This window comes from Fukomys damarensis, unplaced genomic scaffold (genome assembly GCF_012274545.1).
Source record: "Fukomys damarensis isolate Sample0158 unplaced genomic scaffold, DMR_v1.0_HiC HiC_scaffold_14, whole genome shotgun sequence".
Taxonomy (NCBI): domain Eukaryota; kingdom Metazoa; phylum Chordata; class Mammalia; order Rodentia; family Bathyergidae; genus Fukomys; species Fukomys damarensis.
The window spans coordinates 33,525,070-33,542,898 of NW_022900926.1; the positions used below are offsets into that span (position 1 = coordinate 33,525,070).

At 37.1% G+C, this 17,829-nt stretch overlaps 1 protein-coding gene across 2 annotated transcripts in view; it reads left to right on the forward strand.

Moving 5' to 3' along the window:
- Katna1 (katanin catalytic subunit A1) overlaps window positions 1-17,829 on the forward strand; it is a 39,685-nt gene that overhangs the window by 3,144 nt on the left and 18,712 nt on the right. For both annotated transcript variants that reach the window (XM_010607730.3, XM_010607729.2), the window contains exons 2-4: window positions 7,021-7,195; window positions 9,404-9,561; window positions 15,792-15,966. In XM_010607730.3, the coding sequence (XP_010606032.1) occupies window positions 7,034-7,195; window positions 9,404-9,561; window positions 15,792-15,966 (495 nt within the window). In that variant the 5' untranslated portion in view covers window positions 7,021-7,033. The remainder of the gene's footprint in view (window positions 1-7,020; window positions 7,196-9,403; window positions 9,562-15,791; window positions 15,967-17,829) is intronic.

The following is a 17,829-nucleotide window of genomic DNA, read 5'->3' on the forward strand; positions in this document are numbered from 1 at the left end:
AAAAAAAAAAAAAAAAAAAAAAAAAAAAAGTACAATTTCATGTTGTATCTTCCCCAGTTAAAAGAAATAAGTTAGTCATTAGCTAAATTATAAAGAACTAAGCCTTGTAAATAAAAAAGGTACTTCTGTTAGAATAATGAAGAAAGACTTTGCAGTGAAATAAAGTAGCATTGCCTGTAGTTTTCTTTCTGTAATGACATCACCAGGATTGTGAATGTGGAGATCTTATTTTTGTAAGTGTTCTAGTTATGTTGAGCCAATAGGTAGTCTTCATTGTTCATAGAGATTACAATTTTGCTTGTCAGCATTTTTCAAATAGATTTATTTCTTGAGATACTGCCATATTTTATTCTAAGTAGACCTGATTTCTGTCCTACCGTGCACTTTTTATCAGTGATAAGTTTAATGATAAAGAGAATTTCATAAATTCACAGTATTGACATTCAAGGAGAAGGTGCTTTAGGCTTAGATTATTAAAAGAATGGGAAACAATTATTTCTGTCTTAACATCAAGTGAACCAAGAGTGCTTTGATGTTATTTGTTAATAAAGACTTTTTGATAGCCAGTGTCTTTGCAGGCCATATGTTAATGTGGCTTTGAATTGACTTTACGTTTCTATTAGTAAATATTAGTTCTTTGGCTCTTAAGGTATTTTATCTGACTAGAGGAAAGTTCAAAACACAATCTTTGAAAAAGGTTTGTAGTATCTTATATGAGTTTTGAATCATTAAATCATGCTCCTTAAAATTAAAAATCTAATTCAGATTTTTTTTTTAAAGTAGGAGAAAGGAATAAAGATCCAGAAGGACATTATTAAGGAAAAGAGAGACAGATGGAAGGCAAGTAAGAGGCCTGGTATCTAAGCGCATCCTGCTCTCTGTATACTTCCAGGAGCTGGCCCCAAATTAGGTGTCATAATAGGGCAGGGCTGGATGCAGGGAAGAAATCCCACAAGAATCAGGCTGTCATCCCAACATGGTAAGAATGAATTGAGAATGAAGGAATGCAAAAGTGTAGAGGGTCAGGAAGTGGACCAGGTAAGAAACTGGATGCTTTTAGGACAAAACCCTGGCAGTATTTATTCATTCAAACATTTATAGAAATCTGCTATATGCCAAATATTGTTCTGGGTGCTGAGGATATATCACTTAACCAAAGAGAGACATCGTCCCTAATCCATGGAGTGTTTCTTTTATTTTTTATTTTTAGGGTTTTTATTAAGATAGAACATTATTAGTAGTCATGACTCCAGGGAGTCACTATTTATGCCACAGGTTTCTTTTCCTTTACTTTTGGACCCCAGACATTCAAACTTGAGCTACTCATAGACCTCAGTTCATAACTATATTGCTTCATAACAACTTACTGCATAACTTAGTGGCTTTGAACAACAGATATTATGTATTATTGCACAGTTTCTTTGGATCAAGAATCTGGGCATGGCTTAGTGGGTGCCTTTGATTCAGGCCCTTTCACCAAGCTGTAATCAAGATGTCAGCTGGCAGGAGGATTCAAGCTCATTCGCATGTTTGTTGGCAGGTTTCAGTGAGGGCCTCAGTTCTTCACTAATTGTTGGTGTGAGTGTCCCTCAGTTCTTTTCTATGTGAGCCTCTGCACAGGACAGCAGGGAGCTGGTTTCCCTTTGAGTGGGCCAACCAGGAGACAGTGAGCTAGATAGAAGTCACTCTAATATCAGAGATGAAATCTATTGCTTTTGTATACAGTGTTTGTTACAAGCACACATTGGCAGGGGTGGAAACTGTACAAGGTTGTAGATTCCAAGAGGCAGAGGTTTTATAGAGCCGTTTCAGAGAATCCTCATAGAGGCCCACGTGATTATCCATGGATACAGGTTTTTCTTTTGTTGTATATATTTGCTTTTTGTTTCTCCTCTTCATCCAATTTCTGCACTCACAATTCTTGCCTCACCTTCCATAGACTCTAACACGTTCAGTATATATGTTCTTGGATATATGTGTATCTTTTAAAAATGAATGTTTATATAGCATATGTTTTTTAAAAATTTAATAAAATGGTATTGAGATTTAGATATTATTCTGTGTCTAAGTTTTTTTTCTTAACCTAACCCTGTGTTTTGATGATCTACCCATATTGCTATTGTAAACTTTGTGCATTGCCTCTGTCTGCTAGGTGGTATTCCCTGGTATGTATCCACTGCATTTCCCTAGTAAGGAATAGATAGATTGGCTCATACTCTTCGATTTCTCAAATAGTTCTAAGTAACATCCTCAAATAGGTCCTTTGTGGACTTCTGTGAAGCTTTCTTTATATTTTTAAAACAATGACATTGCTGATTATAAGGCTTATCCGCACATAATATCGCTAAGTATTTCCATATTGCTGCCTAAAATGGCTAGGCCAGTTTGTGCCCACAAATCCTTTTGTCAAATTCTTGCCAGTGCTCAGTATTACTGAATTTGCTAATTTGTTTTGATCTGGCAGTTGTAAAAGATTCTCGTTCTGTTGTCTGTACTTGTTAGTATTTGAGTTTTCTCTTTTGTGAATTGCTCTTTATGTTCTTTACCTATTTTTTGGTCAAATACTTTGTCCATTAGTGTAAGGAATTACAATGATAGATTTAGTGATACTGAATCATCCTTACACTCCTTGATAAACCCTTCTTGATCATAGGTAGTGTGTATTGTGTCTCTATCTTGGGTGTATCTGTGTGTCTTATGTGCGTACGTGTGTTGATGAGTTCTAGGTTAGCTGGTAAGACAGACTTTGTATTCTAACTATCAAAATTGAGCCAATCGTAGCCTCATAAAAAAGTTGAGGGCAGGTGCATGTGTAGTTATGGGAATATCTCAGTGAGAGAACACTTAGCATACCTGAAGCCCTGGGTTCAGTCTCCAGCAGTCAAAAGAATGAGAGTTGATCAGCTTTTCCTGTTTTCTGAGTCAACATTTATGTAATTTGAAATATTTCTAATTTAGAAGCAAGTTAAAAACACACCTTTTAAAACTTTTCTGGAGCTTTTAAAAGGGGAAGGTCTTTTATTAAAATCTCACTTTTTTTAATATAAGAAGAAAATTTTCATTTTCTTTGATGTCAAATCTGTTTAGTTATTTCCTTTTTTTGTTTGTTTGTTTAGTACTGGTAATTGAACCCAGGGCTTTTACCCTGAACTATATTCCCAGTCACTTTCTTTTCTTTTCTTTTTTTTTTTTGCTACCAGGAATCAAACTCAGGATCTTGCGCTTGTGAAGCAGGCAGCAGAACCACTGAGCTAAATCCTGAGCCCTTCCTGGTCACTTTCTCTCTTTTTCCCTTTCGTTCATTCATTTGAGACAGGTTCTCTCTGATTCACTGTTACCCCGACTGGGCTTGAATTTGCCATCTTCCTGCCATAGCATTCCAGAGCGCAGAGATTACAGGCATGTTCCACTGTATTGGCTTAGTTATTTCCTCTTTTTCACTTTGCATTTTTTGTTTACTTACCTCTCCCCACAACGTAGTCTTACTGAAGATTTTGCAGTTTTTTTAAAGACTTGGGCTTTGGTTTTATAAATCATTCCCAGCTTTTTTTGTTTGTTTGTTTCTTTTTAATTTAAATTTTGCCTGCGATTTTTTTCTTTCTATTCTTCTTATCCTTTTACATTTACTCCATTAGTTTTCTAGCTTCCTTAGTTAATGGTTTGCTCAGTTTTAGTCACTGTTTCTTAGGGTAGGAGGTATGGTGAGTCTCAACTGCTATGTTCACCTCCTCCCTACCATTTTGATGTGCATTTGCTGCATTTGTTCCAGGGACCCTCAGCCTGGGAACTGTACTTTTCTAAGAGTCATCTTCTCAGTTGTCATTGTTGTCATCATCTAGTCTAAGGGGGACAAAGATGACATAAGAGACCACCTTAGGAGCTGCTCTCTTGGCCCCTGCTATTTTCAACTTATCTCTTCAGCCAGTCCTAATCTTGCCTTGAAGTATATTTCTGTCTCCATCTTACACGAGGCCCATACTGCTGGTTTTCTGTTCTCCATTGATCAGGGGGTTAGCAGTGATTGGTCAGGGCAGTGAAAGTCAGAAAGGAAGCCAGGTGTTGTGGTGCATTCTATAATCCCAGCACTCTGGGAGGCTGAAGCAGGAGGATCACAAATTCGAGTCCAGCCCGGACAACTTAGTGAGATCCTGTCTCAAAATAAAAATAAAATATAAAAAAGGACTGGGGATACAGCTTTGTGCAGAAGTCTTGGTTTTTATTTATTTATTTTTGCAGTACCAGGGATTGAACTTAGGACCTTGTGCTTGCCAGGCAGGCATGGCACCACTGAGCTATATCCCCGGTCAGAAGTCCTGGTTTTAATCCCCAGTACCAGAAAAGAAAAATTTCAGAAAGCACATAGCTACATAATTAGAAAACTCTTAACTCAGATAGACGGGGGGGACACTTTTTCCCCTGGGCGGTTATGTACACCCCCATATACTGGAACTCTATTGCCAATTTGTCATTCAGTGATTTTTCACAATGTAATGTTTGGTTCTGGGGTACATCAACTTTCCTTAACGGCCTGTGACCCTTCTAGGACTGTTTTTCACAAGGCTTGCTCTCTCATCTTGTGTTTGGAAATTCACCCTGATACTGACATGAAAGATGTATGTAATACCTAAAACATGAGTGGTATCAATCAAGCCTAACTGGACAAAGGATCAATAGTTGTAATTTTAGCAAAGTAGAAGTAATAATGACAAAAGACTGGCATAGAAAAGAAGCCTGAGGTGGTTGGTGTGATTTTGCTTCCCTACTGCTCCACTGAGGTTGTGACATAACCCTCCTCACCTCCCTCCTGGGGAACATTGTACCCACTCTCTTCTACTCTGGTAAAGCAGTGCTCATGTCTTGCTCTTCCCCCAGCCATCATTTTCTGATAGTTTTGTTTCCTATCATCCTCTGATTTGGGACTCTTTCTGGACTGTTTGAACATGATTATCTTTTCTTGTCTATTTGGCAGAAAATCTCTGCAGTCCTAACACACAGTGAGCCTGATTGGTATTCCTGGTTGGCCTGCTGTCAACAGCCTTGCCCTGCTTACCAGCCAAACATTTACTTAAAGTCAAGAAATTTTCTTGACATGGTTTTCCTACAGAAGTTCTTATCAAAGAATAAAGAATATATACTATATATATATGCAAAACATAAGTACCACTGCCTTCTCTGTCTGATTTGTTTCCTCACTAAATCTTACCCATGGGTGGGGTGTGGTGGGGTGTGGAGAGGGTGTCAAGAAGCACAGTTTTGGAAAACACTTCTGATAGATTAAATTAAGCTAGGGAGTCCCACATAAAAGTTGTCTCTGTTAGTCTGCAAGGTACATCTGATTAAATATCCTACTGATACACAAAAGGAGTAAGAAACCTCATTTCCTTCATACTTTTGTTTCTCCTTAGCTTTTGTATGATTTTTCATTTCTCTTTTTAAATTTTTCATTGTTGTCTTTGCCTTTTTAGTTCCCCAGGCTTGAAATTTTATGTATGTATGTATGTATGTTTGTATTTTGTTACTGGTTATCAAACAGGACCTTACGCTTGCCAGGGAGGTGGTGCCACTGAGCTACATCCCCATCCTGTATGTATTTATTTTCGAGGCAGGGTCACATTATGCCAGCACAAGTTGGCCTTGAACTCACTGCAGTCCTGCGTCAGCCTCCTGAGTGTTGGGATTATAGGTGTGTGCCACTGTGCCCAGCATGGCTTGAAATTTTAAACATCTTTTCTATACAGTGAGTTCATAAAGTAACTTTCATAGTTCTTTTACCACAGTTTCATATTTTCTTTTTTTTTTAATTCTCATGGCCACAGCCCTCCCTAATCCAAATAATTGTCCCCTCAAAAGCATGCAGATGGTCCCAACTTGGAACTTCACTATACTCTTTACAGTTTATAAATAATAGCAGATACTATCAGCATTAATAAAAGCTGACCTTTATCAAGTGCCTATTTCTAATGCTTTATTTATATCCATATCCATATCCTAGTAAATGCATCAATTACATTCTCACATGTAGAAAGTTCCGGGGAGATGCACTTAGCACTTATTGACAACCCACTTTTTTTCCAGATAGTATCCTGGTATTGTAGTCATTTATTCTTTTTTGGGGGGTACTGGGGATCAAACTTAGGACCCCACACTTGTAAGACAGGTGCTGTGCTACTGAGCTACATCCCCAGCCCTATAGTCATTTATTCTTAAAAGTGCAACTCTTAAAAGCTGTTATCACAATTTCACAGATTTAAAAAAGAAAAGGGTGAAGGGACTTGACCAAAATTGTTGAATTACAGTTCTAACCAAGATTTTTGCAATTTCAAAACACATATGGCTCTGTGTGGTGGCACATGACCATAATCCCGACACTTGGGAGGCTGAGGCAGTACGATTGCCATGAGCTACATATTATGAGCTATGTACTATGAGCTACATAGTAAGTTCAAGGCCAATCTAAACTACATGACGAGACCCTGTCTCAGAAAACAACAACAAAAATAAAACCACAACAGAAAAACCACATGTGGTTTCTTTTAATTCAAAACTAACATTTAGCATGGGTTGTGCAGATGTTTAATAAGATTCATGCGTCATACACTGAGGATAAGTCACCTGTCAGATACAAATCCTGCTCTGAAAGAACTTAAGTCTTTGAGTAAGTAGTCTATAGAGAAACAGTACTATGGACCATGTACTATGCCAGGAGATGAACTAGTAAAGTGCCAGAGGACTTTAGAAGAGGGAACACTTATTTTGAACTGAGAAATCCAAGGAGTAGACAGGGGAGAGGCCCGCCTTCTGAGGGATGCTTTGACACATAAGTAAAATTAAGATGTAGGAAATGTGATGCTTCTCCAAGGAGTTAAATAGCAGGATCAAATGTATAGAGATGGAACTTGCCTTGTGTGTGATTGAGAGATTCTTGGGGAGGAGGGTGGAAAGTATGCTTTAAAAAAAACTCCTTGTGCTATTTATTTTTAAAAGACATGAAATATGAAATGTTTCTTTTTCTTTTTTCAGCATACAGCTGAGCATGAGTCTTCTTATGATTAGTGAGAATGTAAAACTGGCTCGTGAATATGCATTGCTGGGAAACTATGACTCTGCAATGGTCTATTATCAGGGAGTTCTTGACCAAATGAACAAGTATCTGTACTCAGTTAAAGATACATACCTTCAGCAGAAATGGCAGCAGGTGAGAATATCGGCTGTTGTATGTTTTAATGACTGAGTTCTCTGAAGAGAAGGTTATGCTCAATTGTCAGCTTTCTATGCAGTTATACTTTGGGAGTATCTGCTTTATTACATAGATTTGTATATATTACTTGAAACTTTATTATTATTAGTACTCTTTTACTTTCAGTAGTACTGTAAGCTCTACTTAATTCTAATTGTTGTAAGCTAACATATTTTAAACAAGTGATGGTTTATTTTTACCTAAAATTAGAGTTGACCTTATTAAGCCATTGTCAAAACTGTAAATGATAACTGAATCTCATTGGCATCATATTCCCTTTCAAACTTTACAAAGCAGGTTATATTTAAATCCCATGTGAGGAACTTTAGCCACTGAAGACCAACAGAAATTTACAGATAGAAACTGTAAAACTTTCAAATCCAGTTAAGCGTAGCATTTATTGTAAGGCTCAGCCATCACAAGATGAAAGAAATGTTAACAGAGATTAGTGGTCTTTTTGAGCTGGTCTTCTATGTGGAATATTATTTTGTAACAGCTTTTTTGAATTTTATACCATATATTTCTTTAGTTCTTTGGGAGAAATAGCTAGTCTCTTTGAACTTAACCTCTTCTGAATCTCCCCTTTCATACCCTTTACATTACTAGAAAGATTTGTCACTGAAAGACTTTTTAGATGTTTTGTTGTTAGGACAGAGACTTTATTTTTTTTTAATCTTTATTAACTTTATTGGTACATTTTAGGTACACAATACAATTACATTCATCATTGGGATCTTGTACATTTACATGACTTATCTTGGTTCTTATTTTTCCCCATTCCTCAGCCTTCCATTCACCCCCTCCACTCTTCCTTGTTTACAAAGACATTGTTTTCATGATTTTCCTTTTCACATATTTTTTTCTTTTCCCTTTTTCCCTTTCCCCTACCCCTCCCACTTCCTCTATTCTTTTAGACTTTTCTTCCTATTATACAAGATCAGTTATACATTTTGATCCTTATTTACACTTTTAGGTTTTCACACTAGAAACTATTTGGTATTTACATGTTTGACCTATTAATTTCACTTGAGTATGGCTTCAATGTGTATCCACTTAGCTATAAATATCTCTAGTTTCTCATTCTTTATGGCTGAGAAGTTCTCCATTTTATTAAAAAAAAAAAAAAAAGCACATCTGCTTTATCCAGTCTCCAGTTGATAGGCAATTGGGCTGTTTCCAAATTTTAGCTATTACAAACTGTGCCGCTATAAACATGGTGAGCATATATCACTGTGGTATGACTGATTGTTTTAATTCTTTTGGGAAGATACCCAGCAGAGGGATTCCTGGGTCAAATGGGACCTCTAATCCTAGTTGTTTGGGGTATCTCCATATTGATTTCCACAGTGGTTGCACCAGTCTGCACTCCCACCAACAATGGAGAAGGGTTCGTATCTCTCCACAACCCTGCTAGCATTTGTTATTGGTTGATTTCTTGATAGCAGCCATTATTTCCGGGGTGAGATGGAATCTCAGTGTTGTTTTCATCTGCATCTCTCGAATGACCAGTGATGGAACATTTTTTGGGAAGATACCCAGCAGAGGGATTCCTGGGTCAAATGGGACCTCTAATCCTAGTTGTTTGGGGTATCTCCATATTGATTTCCACAGTGGTTGCACCAGTCTGCACTCCCACCAACAATGGAGAAGGGTTCGTATCTCTCCACAACCCTGCTAGCATTTGTTATTGGTTGATTTCTTGATAGCAGCCATTATTTCCGGGGTGAGATGGAATCTCAGTGTTGTTTTCATCTGCATCTCTCGAATGACCAGTGATGTTGAACATTTTTTCATATGATTATTTGCTGCTTTTACTTCTTGGTCTGAGAAATGTCTGTTCATTTCAGATGCCCATTTTTGAATAGGGCCTTTATATTTGAGGGGTCTGATTTTTTTTAGTTTTTAACATATATGTATTAAGGACAGAGACTTTATTATTTGCAAAGCTAAGATTTGTGTAAAGACACTTGATAGTAAAATATATACATAATAAAATTTACCAACTTAACCATTGTTAAATGTAATTTTGACAAGATCTGGGTGTGTTTTATAGGATATATGATATCAAAATGGAGATTTCTAGCATCTCAAATAAATGGCCCTACTTTAGTCTTGGCAGTGATTTGTTATAGAAATTTAAAGATCCATATTCTTCTTTCAAACCAGGTTTGGCAGGAAATAAATGTGGAAGCTAAACATGTTAAGGATATCATGAAAACACTAGAGAGCTTTAAACTAGACAGCACTCCCTTGAAAGCTGCACAGAATGAGCTTCCAGCTTCTGAAGGAGAAGTCTGGTCCTTGCCTGTACCTGTTGAACGAAGGTAAGTAGAGCACCTTTTAAGGAATCAGTTACCCCAAGATGCTGACTAGCATTGGTCATATCTAGGAGGAAGATTGACTGAGAAGTGGCTGAGCGACAGGAATGGGAGGGAAATTTTTACTGAAATGTCCTTTTATAAGTATTGAATAGTATATCAGATGACTTATCTATTTCAGGAATTAAAATTTAGGTGGAATTAATCCAAAAATGCACGTTTGTGAGTGACTTGAAAGTAATGGACATAGTGTTGTCTCATGGAAGGAGAATGGGGCTGGCAGTTGAAATATCTGCAGTCTGTTCCTATCTTTGCCATTATTTGTAGCTTTGGGAAAATAATGCAGCCTTCTAGGCCTCAGATTTTTCTTATGTAATGTATAGGAGTTAGACTGAGAGTGGTTCTCAAACAAGCAGTCACAATATACTGCTGTTTAGGGGTATTACTTAAGTTGAAAAATATTTCTTTAAAAATTCACAGAAAAATAATGATGAAGTGTTCTCAGTTTTAGGGTTGTCTGTGGCATTTCTCTCCTAGATTCCAACTACCAAGTGCTAGAAAATGTACAGTTAATTAAATTCATATTTACAGAAGTGTTCTAAATAGCCAGTCATGCTTAGCTTTACTATATATGCTTTAAACTACAAGTGCACAGTTAGATATCAGAAGTAGATATCTATTTCTCCCATTTAATAGATTTCATATTTATTTTATGGATTTAAATATTTGTCTGTGTTGTAGCTCTCTGGAAGAAACACTTGACTTCCAGGTTCTTTGTTCCTTACCTGGTTCTGTGTGTTAGGATGAGACTCAGATGTTTTTCATTTTGAACATTCTGCCATTGTAACTCAGTTTTTGGTTGTATTTTGTAATAGTTGAATATTGAGTACCACCATATTCTGAGCCTTATTTTGGGCTACATATATATTGTTTTGTTTTGGTTTTTGGTACCAGGGATCAAACTCGGGACCTTGCGTTTGTGAGGCAGGCAGTGGAACCACTGAGCTAAATCCCCGGCCCCTGGGCTACATATGTAATTTCATTTATTTCTAATAGTAAATCTTCCAAATAAGTCATATTTTCCCTGTATTTCAGAAACATTATTATGCAGTTAATAACTAGTGGAACTTGCATTTAGCCCAGATTTATTGCATTTTCAAATAATGATTCAAGTTTGGCAGTCTCTGCCATAGCAGTCTTTCTAAAACTAGTATGCAAAACACTGTCTGGATAGGGCTGGGGATTTAGTTCAGTGGTGCCACATCTGCCTTGCAAGTGCAAGGTCCTGAGTTCAATCCCCAGTACCAAAAAAAGCACAAAACAGTCTCTGGGGGCAGTAATTAAAATTGTAAATTTAAGGGGCATACTCTCAGGAGAGTCATGTAGTAGTACCAGAAATAGACTCTGCACATAGTTGGTCCATGGATCCTGTTTTAAAATTCCAATGCTAACAAAAAGTTTCCAATTCTAAAATGTTCAATTTAAGGTCAGTTAATGAGTATTGGTTGTAATAATCTGTGAATCCTGATATCTTTTGAATATTTACTAAATTTTCTTCTTGTCCATAAACACCTTTATATAAATCATATTTTGTTGTGTTTCATAATTAAGTACAGTAGTGTGAGTTCAAGGCCACCCTAGGCTATATAGTACGTTCAAGGCCAGCCTGAAGTATATAGTAAGACGCTGTCTCCAAAAAAAAAAAAAGAACAGTAGGTTCATTAAAGAAAAACAAAATTCATAGAACTGGGGGAAACCACGTAGTCATTCTGGTTTATTTCCTTCTGGTCTTCTGTGTATTGTTTATTTTCACAGTAGTACCTGTAACATCTACAGTTCACAACGTAATACCCTTTATAAAGAAAAATCTTATTGTTAGGCAACAGTCATTACATATTTACTACATGCCAGGTACTGTGTTAATTGCTTTACGTATATCATTTAATTCTCAACACAATTTTAATTTTTATCCCCAATTGCTGATGAGGGAACCTAAGCTTATATAAGTTATTTGTTCTTATATACTGATGATTTATAAGCAATATCAAACTTTATTGGTTGTTTTCTCTCTTTTCATTATTATAATGTTGAAGTGAATATGGGTAAAACTTTGTCCACATTTTTTCTGTAATTTCAGAAGTAGAACTAGTCTATTAAAGAATTTTTCTATGTGTCTCTTCTTTCTGGAGAATAATCACTCAGCCCTTATATTAGTCTGCCTGTGTTGCCATAACAAAATACTGTACTATAAACTAGGAGACTTAAACAACAGAAGTTTGTTTCTCACAGTTTTGGAGGCTGGGAGTTTGACTACAAGGTGCTAGAGGATTCACTTGCTTCTGAGGGCTGTTCCTCAGCAGATCCTACCTTCTTCCTGCATTGCTTTCGTGACAGAGAACAAGAGCAGCCTACCTCTCTACTCTTTTTTTTTCTTTTTTTTCTTTTTATTGAGTTTATTGGTACAATCTAGGTATACAATACAATTTCATTCATCATTGGGATTCTGTACCTTTACATAATAGGTCTTGATTCTCATTTTTCCCCCTTGTCCCTGCCCTCCCTTCACCGCCTCCTCCCCTCCCCATTTACAAATACTTTATTTCCATTTTTTCAGTTTCTCATATTTTTTTCCTCTCCCTTATTACCTTTCCCCCACCTTTCCCACTTTCCCTACTCCTTTAGCCCTTTACTTCCTATTTCACATTATTAATTATCTCATTAGGATCCTGTGTACTATTATAGTTTTTCACACCAAAGAAACTATTCGGTATTTCAGTTAAAGAAATCTCTGTATGAACATTAAAAATAGGGAATCCTAACATAAAACTAAAAAGGAAAATAAAAGACAACAGGCAATGATGTAACATTAAAATAATCCTTAATTCTGGAGATGAAAATGGTCCCTGAACATATTTAAATTGCTTCTTGCTCTTATAGTCTTGTCTTATTCTTTTTTTCATTATTTAGAGAATACTTTATTAGTTTCTGTTTTGTTTTGTTTTTTTGGTTTTTTTGAGACAGGGTCTCTACTCTTATAAAGACAAGAATGCTATCAGATCAGGGCTCCAGATAGTCATATGGGGTGTATCTTTAACATTTGAGTGGGAGGGAGCACAAATTTTTAATCTCTAACAGTCCTGTAACTCCTCTCTCAGTAATTGGTAAGATAGTTCCAATAAATAGATGTGGTTAGTGAAAAGTTAGTTAATTGTGACTGTAGTGAAGTATGTGGTTACCTCAGTTGTAGGCAGAAGCAAAATTACTGAACCTTGTATTTATTAGTGTCCCTTCTTACTGCTGGTCCTCTTTTCAATATTTTCTTTCGCTTACAACACTGGGGATTGAACAGAGGGCTCAGTGCATGTTAGGTAAGTGCTTTACCACTGAGTTACATCCATCACCTTTTTAAAAAATTTTGTGACAGGGTCTCATCAGTTTGCCCAGGCTGGCCTAGAACTTTTGATCCTCCTGCTTCAGCTTTCTGAATAGCTGAGATTATAGTTGTGTGCCACCATGCCCAGCATTTAATATCTTTTTCTTTTCTGGACCCCTCTGCCCTGCAGGGGCTAAACCCAGGGTCTTGTGCATGCTGGGTAAGCACCCTTCCATTGAGCCACATCCCCAGCTCTGGCCCTGATTTTGAATGCCCTGAATTACTGTTAAGTTCCCATCTTTGGCTTTATTTGTTGTGTCTTTTTTCCTGCAATTTATGATACTTGCTCCCTTAACTATCTTTCAAAACTTTTTGTTTTTCTGTAACTCTTCATTGGTACTCATATGCAAATCATGTCATTCTGTCTTCAGCTATGTTGGTGATTCTAACCTTATCACTAAATTTTCTGTCCCATTTAAAGAACAGATTAGCCTGATCCACTATTCTGTTCTAATGCTCGAAAAATGTGAGTATAAGGAGGTTCACTGAAGTTATAGAGAAAAGATTAAAAATAGCTTAATTGCTACTAGACATGTACCCTCTAAAGTGTCTTTTAAAAGTCAGTGGACAGCCCCCAAATCTCTTCCCATTTCACAGGATAAAACCCAGAGTTCTCATATTTATCCAGGCCCTGTGAGATATTATTCTCCATTTCTTCTGTGTCCTAAGTTCTTATTCCTCTCTGTCTCAGCTACTCCAGCAGAACCAAGCACACAAGTGTGCTTCCTCTTGCCTCTTTTTCAGTTCACTGTCTAATATAGCTTGTTTTCTCTCTCTCTCTCACTCACTCTTTCTCTTTTTCTTCTTTTTTCTTCTGAGACAGGGTCTTGCTGTGTAGTCCAAGGTTGGCTTTGAATCCATTATAGCACAGGCTTGCCTCAAACTTATGGCAGTCATCCTGCCTCAGCCTCCTGAGTGCTGGGATTACGGATCTGTGCCATCACCCCTGGATGTTCTCTTGTTTTGTTCCTGAAATTTCACCTTAGAAAGGCTATCTCCCATATTCTTCCCATTGTTGCAGTTTTAAGCTAGGCTTTCGTGTTATTTATTTATTTACATTAATAGGATATTTTCCTTTTTCTTTTTTTTTTGGTACCCGGGGATCAAACTCAGGACCTTGTGCTTGTGAGGCAGGCAGTGGCACCACTGAGCTAAATCCCCAGCCTTTCCTTGTATCTTTTTAACATCTGTAATCTGCAAACATCTGTGCTGTACATTTTATCAGTATCTTCTTCAGTATTAGATTAATCTTTCTGAAACTAAACCTTTTCAGTAGATTGGGGTGGGTACTGGATTGAACTCAGGGCCTTTGCACTGAGCTACATCCCTAGGCCTTTTATTTTTTATTTTCAGACAGGGTTTCCCTAAGTTGCCCAGTCAGATTTCAAACTTGTGATCTACCCACCTTACCCTCCCAGAGTGCTGGCCTTACAGGTGTGCACCACCTCTGTTCCCAGCTGATTCTTACTGGCAGTTGGCAGACTCTACTGAAAGGATTTTAGAAGGATTAGTCTTGACCTGGCTCACATGTTGTACTTACTGAACTGTCTTATCTGTTCAGTACCATCTCAATGCTTATCATTACTTGCCAGGTTTATGTTTTCATACCCTTTACAAAGATTAATCTCATTTTTTCCCTGTGTTTTTCTTCAGACTTCTTTTCTGTAGTTGTATACTCTTATCTAGTTCAGTGTTTCTGTTTCCAGGCTTATTTTCTATCTTCATGAAGGCCATTCTTATTGCTGTAGCGCTAAATCTGTTTCACATCTTCTGGTTGACTTGACTTATTTTACGTACCTTCATTCATTCATTTATTATTATTATCATTATTATTTTTGTTATTGTTATTATTTGGTACTGCAAATCGAACTTGGGACCTTGTACTTATGAGACAGGTGGCAGCAGCACTGAGCTAAATCCCTGGCCCATGTACCTTCTTTTAAATGCAGTCTGAAGTATTTGAGGATACTCTCTGTTTTGCTTCTTAATGACCCCAAACAAGTCTAGGTGCTAACAGGAGCCTAATAAATATTTAAGAGGCCTGAACCCTGCAAGAGAAATTAAGAGATAGTGTATGTAAATACAGAGCACCATGCATGAGCTCTTGTAACTGTCCTCAAATAGTCCTTATATCAGGTTTTTAATGGAAAAATAATTAAAGGTTTATTAATTAAAACATGGAGCTAGGTGCAGTGGCTCATACCTACATAATCCCATCCACTTGAGAGTCTGAGGCAGAAGGATCTCACAGTTGAGGCCCTCCTGGGAAACATGGCAGGATCCTGTCCCCCGCTGCAAATCCCTAGCACCACAGAAAAAGACAAAAACAAAACATGAGACAATTATGATATGATCTAAATTAAGCAGCACCAAATTGCATATATATTGCAGTATAAGTTGCAGTAGGTAAACATAAATTCAAAATTTGCACTGTCTTCTGATTCTTTTGATAGATTTCTTTTTTCTGATAATTGCTCTTTTTTCAGGTTCTAGCAATCAGACTAGTTTTTCATTTATCTTTGATATATAGCAGTGTTCTTTCTGTGTAGAGGTGACCATTACTTTCCCTTCATTATTACTCTGATACAATTGTACTGCATTTCTTTCAGAAAATCACCACAGCAACCTTGCCAGATTTAAATTTTAGACCTTAGGTTTCATTTTAGACCTGAAGTTTGTTCAGTCCTGTCTTGTTTTTAGTTTTTGCCTTGATTTCTTTAGTTTATGTAAGTTACACACTATGTGTGGCCATATTTTGGCCAACTCTGGAATTTGATGTTTTGATAATCTTGTCTTTGATTAGACCCTCACCTGGACCTAGAAAACGTCAGTCTCAGTACAGTGATCCCAAACCACATGGTCACCGTCCAAGTACAGCTGTCAGAGTTCACCGGCCATCTGCACAACATCTTAATGACAGAGGGAAAGCTGTTCGTTGTCGTGAAAAGAAAGAACAGAATAAAGGAAGGGAAGAAAAGGTAAATGTTAATGATTTTCATAAATGAAAAAATTAACAGTATTTATTAACCTTAAAAATGCTTAAACAGCACCCCCCAAAAAAACCCCACCAAAACACTATACAATTTTAGCATTTTAGTACTTTTTCTTTGTGGCAGTGCTAGGGATTGAACCAGTGGCCTGGCACATATTAGGCAAGCACTGTACCACTGAGCTCCATCCCCAGACGAAATTATTTCACTGTTTTAATCAATAGTGTGCCAGAGCTTTCATAAAACCTTAGGCATACTACTTGTGGGCTGGGATTTTTCCCACTCATCGGTCAACAAATATTTTTGGAAGTTATTTGTAACTTTATAGTCTGATGCCATTTCAAACTCAGGAAGAGTGTAAAGAACAAAAGCACAAAAAAGGAATTTTTTACTGAGTTTTTCCCAATTATTAGTATTTTGCCCTTTTGCTTTTTATTACTTCTCTGTGTATATTTTTCTGTGAACCATGTTAGAGTTGTAGATAATGCCTCTTTACTCAATACTTTAGAGTATATTTCCATATATTTGGATATTATTTTACATAAATACAATACAGTTGTCAGAAGCAGTGAATTTTACATTATTACCTACCTATAATGCTGTCATCTAATCCACAGGTATCCGTAAAACTTTGCCAGTTATCACAGTAAGAATTTCAGCTCTGTTTACCACCTTGAGTTTGGATCCAATATAGAATTGCATGTTGCATTAAATTGTCATGGTTCTTTAATCTCTTTTAATTTTTTCTATCTATGTGGCACTGGGGATTGAACCCAAGGCCTTTGCACTGAGCTATTGCTCTACGTTTTTATATATATATATAGTTTTTATTTCACATTTTAGGGTATTGCTAAGTCAGTAAGTTGCCTGAACTTGTGATTCTCCTGACTTAGTTTCCCAGATGGTGGGATTATCAGCATCTTTCTCTGCACCTGGCACTTTTAGTCTCATCTATTGCTATTATTATTTATTTATTTAGGGACAGTTTGCTGTGTAGTTCAGGCTAATTTTGAACTCACTATATAACCCAGGCTGGCCTTGAACTTGCTGTGACTCTCCTGCCTCAGTCTCCAGTGCTGGGTGATGCAGTGATGGTAAACCTTTCAGAGCTTTCAGTAACAGCCCGCTGTGCCATGTGTGCCATAGGTTCACCACCACTGGATTATAGGCATGTGCCTACCACGCCCAGCAGTTTCGTTTCTTTTAGTGTGAACATTTCCTCACCCTTATTTTTAGTCTGGCATTTTTGAAGAGTATAGGCCAGTTATTTTGTAGAATATTCCTCTGTTAGGGTTTGTCTAATGATTAGACTAAGGTTATAAATTTTTGGAATGGAAGACCATTGGCATGGTATTCTGTTCTCAGTGTATCAGAAGAAAGCACAGAGCTGGGTGTGGTGGTGCTGTAATCCCAGCACTCGGGAGTCTGAGGCAGGAGGGCTGCTGTGAGTTCAAGACTAACCTGGGCTACATAGTCCAGGTCAGTCTCAACTACATAGTGAGACGCTGTCTCAAAAACAAAAAACAAAAAACAAAAAAGAAGAAAGCACAGGGTGTCTATCTTATCATTAGTGATAAATTAGATCACTTGTTTAAGGTGATATCTGTCAGGTCTTTTCACTATAAACTTACTGTTTTATCTTTTGTAATAATTTATAGGGAGATACTTTAAGATTATGTAAATATTCTGTTTCTCATCAGTATGTCATCTTGTTTTAGCCTCGTCTATTCTGGTCTGAATCAGTTATTCCCATGCCAATTGCAAAATGCCATTATTGCTTCCATGTTAATTAACTGACATTCTGCTATAAGGAAAAGCTTTGTCTTTTTCCCTTTCTTTAGTTAATCAGTA